This window comes from Palaemon carinicauda, chromosome 19 (assembly GCF_036898095.1).
Source record: "Palaemon carinicauda isolate YSFRI2023 chromosome 19, ASM3689809v2, whole genome shotgun sequence".
Classification (NCBI taxonomy): domain Eukaryota; kingdom Metazoa; phylum Arthropoda; class Malacostraca; order Decapoda; family Palaemonidae; genus Palaemon; species Palaemon carinicauda.
The window spans coordinates 83,721,431-83,733,270 of NC_090743.1; the positions used below are offsets into that span (position 1 = coordinate 83,721,431).

Genomic DNA, 11,840 nt, shown 5'->3' on the forward strand with positions numbered 1-11,840 from the left:
AATATAATGGCATATAACGGCATGTACTTATAGTATCTCATGTATGTTAACTCTGGTGTTCTTCCTTTGCAAGAAAATTTCTGTAATTATTGGTTATGATAACTTAATCTATATTTAGTTTTGAATATTCCCCCGATAAAATATAAGATTAGGGAAAAAAGGTGAGTAATTATCAGAAATGGGAAAGTTGACTTTGAAAATTACCTTAAAGATTTTAGTAAAATTATGGACCATTATGCTTTATTTTATTCTCTCTCTCTCTCTCTCTCTCTCTCTCTCTCTCTCTCTCTCTCTCTCTCTCTCTCTCTCTCTCGCAACGTTGAGCAAACACCAGTTAATTAGTAAAGTTTAAAGAGAAGCATTTATGACAACACTGCACTGTTTTATCTCGCCATCTTGGCTCTAGTATTAATTGCTTTTTTTTTCCTCCCCTTGACATTTCGTCGTTTGATGTCTCAGTGAGTCTGTATAGGTGAGGCTGTTGCCCACGCCATTTGTCCTGCCCTAAGGAGATACTAATTTGACGTGTGAGTGATGTTGTGGGGTCGAATGCAGATTCAGGAATCCGCAGATAAGAACCGGACTAATCATCGTTCAGAGGGCATGATAGGGTCGCTTTTCAATTGATTCTGTCAAACCTGAACAGGGTCAGAACCTAAGTCAGCGAAGTAGAAGTTTTTGCAAAACCAGTTGAGCTACTACGACTTGTTTATATATATATATATATATATATATATATATATATATATATATGTGTGTGTGTGTGTGTGTGTGTGTGTGTATGTATGTATATATATTTGTGTGTGGGGGAAGGTACCTTTACGCGGTGAAAGGGCTTGTGTATCCCCATAATCAGCAAAGCACTACTAATCAGGGCCACCCATACTATAGTCCATTTCTTTTAGCGAGGCGAGTCGGTTCCCTTTTAGCTCGGAAAAGTTTCCTGAGTGCTGATTGGTTAGAATCATCTTGTTCAACCAATCAGCGATCAGGAAACATTTCCGAGCTAAAATGGCACCGCTGCGAGTCGGTGCAAATATGCCTAGCTAAAAGAAATGGACTATAGGTAGGTTTGATGTGAGCAATCAGGCTAAAGTCTCCCACCATCACCAATCCGCAGTAACCAGCACGGTAATAAAAATGACCGAACCCCAGATGGGAAAAAGGCCATGTCTTAGGCCTTTGTCTTACAGTAGACTAGAAACGGTTGCATTTGTTGTGTATGAGTGTTTGTATATATATACATGTGTGTACCTATCTGTTCTTTACAGTTCTTGACAATTATTTTGAGAGGATGCTTTTATCCTCGTGCTTTCTCTTTGCTGCTGCGACCCATCAGAGACAACTAACTGTAGAGAACAGAATTTAGAAGTGAATTTTTCAAATTTTATGATGCTTTTAAGGCTGATTTCAATGTAATTGTTGGCACAGTTTTTGGTAGTAAATTGTATTTCCAATAGTATCATGAGAACTAATTTCCACAATGATTTGAAGTAAAAGTGGTTGTCTCCGCCATTAAGATTAATTAAGTTTTTGTCTTACCAATTCATAACTTTTATGTTATTTTGTCATTTCTCCGACGTATTGTTGACCAACATATGTTAATTATGTGGGATATTTTTCTATTCTTGAGGTTACTAATGAGTGTACCTGTTACTTCAGTTTAATTAATAATTACAGATACATATTTTAAACATGTTCATGTATGTATATGTATGCACTACGTACAGTATATGCGTTGTACTAACTTTTTCCAAAGATTATTTTTGGTATGATGACTTTTTTTTTTTTTTTTTTGCTACTGCTTCCTCGAGATCTAATAATCGCCTGTAGTATTGTTAATATTATTTTAGATTATTTTTTAATATTTCTATTGCTCTGAGTTAGTTATCGTGTTTGCTACACACACACTCTCACACACACACACACACACACATATATATATATATATATATATATATATATGTATATATATATACATACATACATATGTATATATGCACAAATGTTTATACAGATTTATATGTATATATATAATATATAATATATTTATATATATATATATATATATATATATATATATATATATATATATTATAACACTTAAAAATTCTAGTATCTTTTCACTAATTAACTTCTTTCATCTTCCATTTTCTTCCTTCTCATCTTCGAGATGTAATGAGGTCCAAATTTGGGAAAGAATCTTAAAGAGATTCCCTTTTACTATTTCTTTTTTGATGAATTGGCAGTTGCATTAAGCAAATAGAGAGAGAGAGAGAGAGAGAGAGAGAGAGAGAGAGAGAGAGAGAGAGACTTGCCTGGAGTTATTTAATTATGTTAATGATAGCCAGTTGGAAGAAGGGAGAGATGAGAAAGAGGGATGGATGGGGGGAGTATTGGGGGTGTTGTTGTTTAGAGGGGAGAGGGAGGGGTCTTCCCTCTCTTTAGGATGAATAACTTCCGCCGAAGAAGTGAGCAAGAAGAGTGAAGAGGGGCAAAAGGGAAATGAATAACATTTAGATGTAGGGTGAAGGAAGGTTAGGTCTTGAATAAAAGATTTTGGTAGGAGAATTTCTCAAATAGAGGAATAGAAGGAAAACGTTTTTATGAATGTTATCGGATGAATAACTCTATGGATGAAAAATGAAGTGATATGAATGGTATTGATTGTATAACTGTGTGGTTGAAGAATGAAGTAGCCTAGAATGAAAAAGTTCTAGCTGAAAAATGGTTGAAGGTTGTCGAATGAATAGCTGTGGATGAACAATGAATTAATCTAGAATGAATTACCTATAGTTAAAGAATGGTTGAAGGTTATATCTGGAATGAATTGGATGAAGTATATGAGAAACTGATATTAGATAATCTTAAATGAAGATTGAAAATTGGATCTAGATTAGACTGAAAAGTTTAAGGTGAAAAATAACGGATCTAGATTGCATAACTAGACTGAAAGGAGTAGCATAAAATGGATAAAGCCGGAATGAATAACCGAACTCGAGTTTTGGGCCCCTAAGAAATGAATAACTTTTGATGAAGGAACAATTTTGAGAAGGTGAAAACCCCCATAGAATATATAATTTCGAATGGGGGACTTTGCCCCCTGAGTTGAATAACTATTAAAGAAGGGGGAGAACCCCATAGGATGCCTAATTTGGAATTAGGATAGTTGGGAATGACTTCTAAGATAAATGAGGTTTGGAATTGGGATTAAAAAGCTGCTAGTATTTAAGGAAGAGATATTTCTTTTTTTGTTGGGGACCGGGGTGTTGATCAGCAAAATATACTTTTGAAAGAAGGTATCCCAAATTGGGAAGTCGTGGTAGTTTTGGATGCGGGGTTAATGGATAGGAAAACAATAATTAAAGCTTACAAGTTAAAAAATGGTAAAAGTGTTGATTTACAAAAAAAGTGAAGAAAAAATCGTATGATAAGAAAAGTGAGATGAGTAAAACATGAATAATGCAGTTTCTCTATCAAGAATGTGGCAAAAGAAAGTGTAAAGGGAGTGGGAACGAATGTGAATGATAAAAAAATCAATAATCATAATTATTTTATACCACTTATGTGCATACAAATAATGGATAAAGTAGAAACAAAAAATTGTAAATAAGCAAAAGAAAAAAAGATCAATAACCAACAGTATTTTATGTTAATTACGTGCGTACAAGTAGAAATCGAAAAACTTCCATAGCCAAAATCATACCTAGAAACAGCCAACAAGACAGAGCAATTGGTATTTAAGTGCTAACGGGTCACAATAGAACCTGAGATGATAGTAAACTAGAATTCTACAAGCCGAAAGAATATTCTCTTAGGGGAGGAGTTGGGTCAGTGTACTTCAAACGGTGCAGTTTAAGCATTACTCGGAAGGTCTTTTAACTTTTACTCTATAGTGTACGACGGTACTTTCCCCCAACTGAGGGGCCTTCCAGGTCCCAGGGCTGAACTTTATGGAATAATGACATAAATCAAATCCATTAAGAATAGGCAAGAATACTTATAACGGTAAATATTAGACTTTGGTAGTAGAAATATGGGGTAAAGAAATAAAATAATTACACAATAGGTCTTACGCATATTTCTTAAGTTGGAAAGCATTTACACTGGAAATAATCACAATGAATTTGTAATAAGTAAAACATCATTGGAAGGAATAGAAGAAGAGATAAATAGACTCTTAGCAAAGGATGTAATTATAAATGAATTATAAAAAAGGGGAAGATAATAATACAAGAAGATAGATATTTTCCTCCGCCAAGGAGGTTATGCAATCGATTCTGTGGACATTTACCTGTGGACGGGATTACGTCAAAACTACTTGACGGATTTTGATGGAATTTTCACCGAAATAGACTTTAGGACATGGATGACCACATCAAATTTTGAAGATGATCCGGATCCAGATTTGCATTTTTCGTGTCTGTGGACAGGATTACGTCAAAACTACCCGACGGATTTTGACGAGATTTTCAGCACAGATAGATCTTATGTTATGGACCACCCCACTGAATTTCGAGATGATCCGGATTCTAGATCTGGATTTACATTTTCCCCATTTTAAAAATAGCGTCAAAGCTACTTGACGAATTTTGACGAAGTTTTTACCCCATATAGATCGTAGGTCATGAATGACCCCATTACATTTTAGAGATGATCCGGACTCTAGATCTGGATTTGCAATTTTCGTAATTTTAAAGATAATGTCAAAACAAAATGACGGATTTTGACGAAATTTTCACCACAGATAGATCATAAGCCATGGACTACTCCATTAGTCTTTGACGGAGGTCAGAAATCTCTGATTGCTCTTATTATTAAATATTGATAACTTGAAGATAAACGTCAGTGAAATAAAAAAAAAAAGTTTGATAGAGACGTAAACAAAAAACAACTATAAATGAAACGCCCAGAAAACTTAATATGAAAAACTATATTTTTTCCATTAGAGGTAACCGTACGCCATTATAATAATAATAAAAATAATAATTATTATTACTACTACTTCTACTACTACTACTACTACTACTACTACTACTAGGTAAGCTAGAACCCAAGTTGGAAAAGCAGGATGCTATAAGCCCAAGGACTCCAACAGGGAAAATAAAAGAAATACGAGAGCAATTTGATAGAGACATACACATAAAGAATTATAAGAAATATAACTATAAATGAAACACCTGAACACTTAATATAAAAGATTATATAAAAATAATAATAACTTTTCCTGTGGAGAAAAAAATTAGAAACCTCAAAGTGAAATGAAATGAAAAAGAAATGAAGAAAGCAAATTAGCATAGAGACAGCCTTCCAGTAAGAGCTATTTCAAGACGCTGTCAACAAAAGCTGCTGAAATGACAGGTGTTTTATGCCTGTGCTGGGCCTCGTCGTTTCCAACATAATAGCACTGTCAGTCGTATCGGTGTCGTTTTATTTCGATGTCTTACTTTTTATAGATCTGAAGGGACGGCTTTTTTATATATGCTCCTTTCATCCTCGGGTGGTCTTGAGAGAGAGAGAGAGAGAGAGAGAGAGAGAGAGAGAGAGAGATCCACTGTAGATTGCATTTTATGAAAGGCTCAAAGTCATTTGCTTTGCACAGCTCCTTTGTTTATTAAGATAGATGCCTGCACGTTTTCTGTCTGATTATTTTTTTTTTTGCAATTAGCGAAATAACTTAGCGTTTGAATAGCTTATTTTTTTTTATTATTATAATTATCATTATTATTGGTAGTAGTAGTAGTAATAGTAAGAGTAGTAGTCATTCCAAGTAATATAAAAGGTGCAGCCGTATGATATTCAAATGTCATTATTGTCATTGGCAGTAGTAGCACTACTACTACTAATAATAATACTACTGCTGCTGGTAGTAGTAGTAGTAGTAGCAGGAGCCAGCCAGCTATAATTCCACGTGTTAAGACTGGAACTGTCACTTAAAGAGATAACATATGTTACAGCAGTTGTTACAAAACTTTGTAATAATGACAGCCATTTAACCAAGTACCTCTGGAATTAAATATGCTGTATATATATATATATATATATATATATATATATATATATAAGTATTATATATATATATGAATATATATATATATACATGTATATATATGTATATATATATATATTATATATATATATATTATATATATATATATATATATATATATATATATATATATATATATATATAAACGCGCACACATACACACACTATGGGCATTTATTAAAAATACATGTCCGTCTGTCTGTCCTTATTTATATATATATATATATATATATATATATATATATATATATATATATATATATATATGTATATATATATATTTATATATATATAAATATATATATATTTATATATATATAAATATATATATATATATATATATATATATATATATATATATATATGTAGGTTAAGTAGAATTTGGAAATCAAATCTCCTGAAATTACATATAAAAATCAGACTACATATCAGTTTAGTGAGATCGGTGTTACTCTATGGACGTGAGTCATGGTACGACAATGAACCAATCTCCTATGGATTTAGAAGATTTGAGAACAAAGCCATCAGAAGGATATTGGGAGTTAAATGGCAGGACAGGATTAGAAATGAAACTATAAGAGAGATTACTCGAGTGCCATATGTGGATGAGATCATAATGAGGGGTAGATGGAGATGGTTTGGTTATGCTCTTCGCACTCCCCAAGAGAGATTAGCTCACCAAACGTTCAGGTGGGCTCCACAAGGCACTAGAAGAGTTGGAAGACCCAGACCCACATGGCTGGGGACTATGAAGCGCTAAGTCGGAGATGAGGAATGGAGAAGTTTTGAATTAAAAGCTCCAGACAGAGACGACTGGCGAAATCTAACCAAGGCCCTTTGCGTCAATAGGCGTAGGAGGAGATGCTGATATATATATATATATATATATATATATAATATATATATATATATATATTGTATAGATAGATAAATAAATATATATAAGAAAAATTCCTGAATTAATGTTGCATAGCTCCACTCAACCTTAAAAAAAGTTCTTTCAGCCTAAAATATTCTCCACAACCTGGAAAACCTAACTTAAAATATGACCACTCGACCTGAAAAAGAAATCCACTTAGAAATATCCCTTTAACCATGGAAGAAAACTCCACTTAGCTATAAAAAAAAAACCTTTAACGAAAGAAAACTCCACAAAACTTTAAAAAACCTCCCTACCTTATAGACAAGATCCACTTGCTTCGTGAGTTCTTCCGTTTCACTCATGTTGTCTGCTTTGTCGATGAAGTTTCAAGACAAAATGAATATTTTATCTCTGGAGTGATTACCTTTTTGGGGTTCTTCTTCTTTTGTAAAACTGGGATTTCGAGTCACTCTTTTAAATGGTGATTGGCACCCTCTTTGACTGGGTCATGGGACCGGTATAGATGATAGCCATTGTCACTGGAATTATGTTCAACATTAGATTGAAATGGCACTTAAAATCCAGCACTCTATTTAAATTTTATATGTATTAACAATATTTGCTCCTGTCTGGAATCTATTTACAGTCTTCCTTAAGCAACGTTTATTCCTTTTTCTTTTTTTTTGCACTATCACAAGTTTTGTTTCCCTTTCATTCGAAAACGTCACTCAATTGAATGTAGAGAAAATAAAGTGCCTTCAACTGTACAGGATTGTCACTAAGAAAGGAAAAAATTCCACTAAATTTCCAGTGGTATATACGACCCAAATCCTTCTTCCAGAATTATAGAAACTGATAACGCGCGTGGCACTGATGATCCCCCCGGTAAACGAGAGCTCGTATGACGGAGATGTGCCAGCTAAGGTGGTTCACAGGAGACTAAGTCTGGAACGACACATACGGCTTCAGCCTCTCGCTCTCTCTCACCTCCAGTCCCTCCTCCCTATCCACCATATCTTCCTAGACCTCTTTACTCCGGGCTTCCAGCGCCGATATCTTCATCGTGGAAGCGGCACTTCACCAAGGTGTTAATGTAATATTGCGTCTTCGGGTATTTCTATAGATAGAATTTTTTTTTATTTTTAGTTATGTTCAAATTGATGTTTATTTTGGAGTTATTTTCGTTTTATTTGAAATGTTACAAGATGCATTTTTTTTTTTTAAATTGGAGATATTCAATGACTTATTTCAATCTTCTTTTATAGTTTTGGGAAATTATTATAAGAATTTTTTCACTTATTCTTCTGCTTAACATTTTGGCTTTTTGATTATTGTCGGTAGATTATAACGTAAATTTATATTCATATAAGAAAAATATCCTCTTTTTTTCAACATTTTTAGCTTTTTGAAATGAAAACATTTCTGGCAGAATATTGAACATTTTCATCTTTCGAAAAAAAGAACAGATCACTTTTGTTTTCGATTTGTGATAAATTTGTGAAGATATAAATTGATTTGTTTGATTCATTTATTGTTCATTTTGGGATTCTCTTCAACTTCATGATGAAAATACAGTTGAAAGATATAGAAAAATTATTTCCTTTATAAATAATTACATAATTGTTTTCCTCGTTGATTCTACTTTATCTTAAAGTTGGTTTTAAATTTTAAATAAACTACAAAGGGAAGACATTATCCTGCCCAGGCTACATAAAATTATTAGCGGACTTTAATCAACATTGAAGATTGAATAGAAATTCCTATATTGGAAGATAGAGGTAAAAAGGGATCAGTGAGTCTTGTGACATAGAAACAAAGATACAATTTTGTATTTCTCTGTTTAGTTTTTAATCAATTTTTGTAGTTTCTCTTACCAAGGTATAAACAAACATTGTGCTCTTGAGAGAGGAATAATTTTCTGTCTCTTGAAGTTTATTAAAAATAAAAAAAGGAATTTCCATTTCTATTGTGATAGGAAGCGTGGGTAAGAGTTTGGTATCTTTAAAGAGACTATTATTATGTTTTGACGGAGTTTTTTTTTAATTTGAGAGAGAGAGAGAGAGAGAGAGAGAGAGAGAGAGAGAGAGAGAGAGAGAGAGAGAGAGAGAGAGAGAGAGAGAGAGGGTTGGGGTGTAATGTAATAAATTGATAAGGGAGAGAGGAAAGATTGTGTCATTAGGGAGGGTAGTCTCTCTCTCTCTCTCTCTCTCTCTCTCTCTCTCTCTCTCTCTCTCTCTCTCATTCTCTCTCTCTCTCTCTCTCTCTCTCTCTCTCTCTCTCTCTCTCTCTCTCTCTCTCTCTCTCTCTCTCGATTTATCCAGCATTTGAGAGACTACCTACCTAAAGACAATCTAGTTTTCTCCCTTATTAATTATTCTCTCTCACTCACTCGAGTTATCCATGATTTTCAGTATGTGTATATGAGAGAGAGAGAGAGAGAGAGAGAGAGAGGATGAGAGAGAGAGAGAGAGAATCTCTTCGTCATAAAACAGTGAAACTGGAGATGTAATTGGCACTTCCATGTTGTGCTCTGGAACGTGTTTGGTGTTCTCGCCCCGTCTTCAGTTCCAGTTCTATGGAATGCGTCTGTTGCATGGACCAAGACTCTCCGTTTTACTATTATTATTATTATTATTATTTATTATTATTATTATTAATAGTAATATTGATTTTGGTGTTTGTTTTTTATTTGCTCTCTCTACCTCGTCTGATTATTATTATTATTATTACAATTATTATTATTATTATTATTATATTATTATCATTATTATTATATTTTGTTAGAAATGCTTAAGCTTAATATATTATTGCCATTGTGATATCATTGCCATTAGCTTGATGTTCTTTTTATTAGATGACTTGTATTGATACATGTTTTGAAGTGCAGGTTATTCAGCACTTTCAGCAACGTACCTAAAGTCAACAGCATGACAAAATAAACGCAAAAGTATCCATAGAATCTTCATCAATCCCTAGACGGCACCGCCAAGTGCCTGGGGGAAATTGATTTATCGACCATATCAACTGACGTCGCCAGGCAAGAAATGAAAGCGAAACGTGAAGCGTTAGCAAAACTCGTGTAACCCCATAGACCTACGGGAGTATGGTAAAAGGGGGGAAGAAATGAAGATAGACATAGGGGAGGAGAGGAATGAGGAATGGGGAGAGAAATTGAGGATGACTAGGGATGACTGCTGAGGAGCTCGTAGGAGAGAGAGAGAGAGAGAGAGAGAGAGAGAGAGAGAGAGAGAGAGAGAGAAGGAGAGAGAGAGAGAGAGTGCTAGGGTAACTTTCTTTGACACACAAAGAACGGTCCCCTGAGGCGACACTGTGTAACAAGTCTACGGGATGAACACTCCGTTGTTACCTTTGGATATTATTCTGCTTCGATGTCGTTCGTAAAATGGAATTTATGCTTCGCTGGATGGAGACTTTATGGAATGTTGAATTACTACTCTGATGATCTATGGAGTTGCAATGTTAGACCTAAAAAGTTAATTGAAGTGTGTTAGAGGAAATGTCAAATTTTTTATTATTTTAATATTACTTTACATGGAGATTTTATCCAGTATCAAAAGATGATTTTATTTTTAGATTTATATCATGATTTTGACCCTTAATAGATGCAGTTAAACATTGAGATTTGAATTTGAATTTATGTTTATTCACATTTATCCAATTTAATAACCTGGTTATTCAACCAAGTATGTAGTTTAGGAGAGGGCGTAAAATCTGTTGACCCTAAAATTACTCCGTATATCGGTCCCTAGATTTCCCATTTAGGACACAACCTTATTGTACTGTATCTGCAAACTTGATAGCTTTTGTAACCGCTAACTGAAACGCATTGATTTTATTATTATTATTATTATTATTATTATTATTATTATTATTATTATTATTATTATTGATTATAACTAGCTTAGCTTCAACCCTAGTTAGAAAAGCACCATACTCTAAGCCCAATGGCTTCAACAGAGAAAATAACCCAGTGAGGAAAGGAAAAAAGTAAACAGATAGAATACTGTGCCTGGGTGTTACCTCAAGCAAGAGAACTCTATCCAAGACATTGGAGGAGAGTATTATTATTATTATTATTATTATTATTATTATTATTATTATTATTATTATTATTATTATTATTATTATTGGGTGTTTTCTGTTTGGTGGTCGCCACTAATTTCTAACCAAATTTTCATCAATAGTACAGTTTTTGGTGCTGAATACGAATATGACATTCATTTTTTCGAGAAATGAAAAACAGTTGCAAAATAGGCAAATTTAATGTGAGGAAAGTACAATATTCAAATACAATATTCATTGACCATGGAACTGAGATATGTCCAATAATATTTTTTTTAAACAAATCTTCATTTTATTTCGCTTTCTCCACATATATTCACACAGATATGAATCAACCATTTGACGGTGAGTACCGCAGTGTTTTTTATTTCTATGTTTTAAGGAGTGCCATGTACTCTCGATTTCTTGCGTGTGCGCTCCACTGATTGGATCCACAAAATTTTCTGAATGATTCACTGTATGGTGAATATAATTGTAGCCTTCTAGTTTTTCTAGGTTTTTGTAAGCAGCCCATTTGTCACTTATTATTTTACTGCCTGGCTTTATATTTTTTTTTTATACAGGCCAAAAGAGTTTCTTCGTCCTTTTTTTCAACGGCATACAAAAAGACTTCCTTTGTTTCCTTACAAATACCACCGAATACCCACTGTGGTGGCAGCATTCTTACTTTTTCATATTTTCTTTTGCTGAAGCAAGTCTCGTCAATTTCAACTGTCATTCCCTGTCCCCCGATAGGCGTATTGGCGGCAAGTAGAGATGAGGCACATACCTGAAGAGATTAGGGATAATGTAAAGATAATCACCTCTTAGGCCTATGTTAGGTTAGGTTAGGTAAGTTAAGTTAGG

The 11,840-nt window shown here is 33.7% G+C and overlaps 1 protein-coding gene across 2 annotated transcripts in view; it reads right to left on the minus strand.

Moving 5' to 3' along the window:
- Window positions 1-7,836, minus strand: part of IRSp53 (Insulin receptor substrate 53 kDa) — a 251,553-nt gene extending 243,717 nt beyond the window's left edge. For both annotated transcript variants that reach the window (XM_068393688.1, XM_068393689.1), the window contains exon 1: window positions 7,226-7,836. In XM_068393688.1, coding sequence (XP_068249789.1) covers window positions 7,226-7,273 — 48 coding nt within the window. In that variant the 5' untranslated portion in view covers window positions 7,274-7,836. The remainder of the gene's footprint in view (window positions 1-7,225) is intronic.
- Window positions 7,837-11,840: the final 4,004 nt, after the last annotated feature.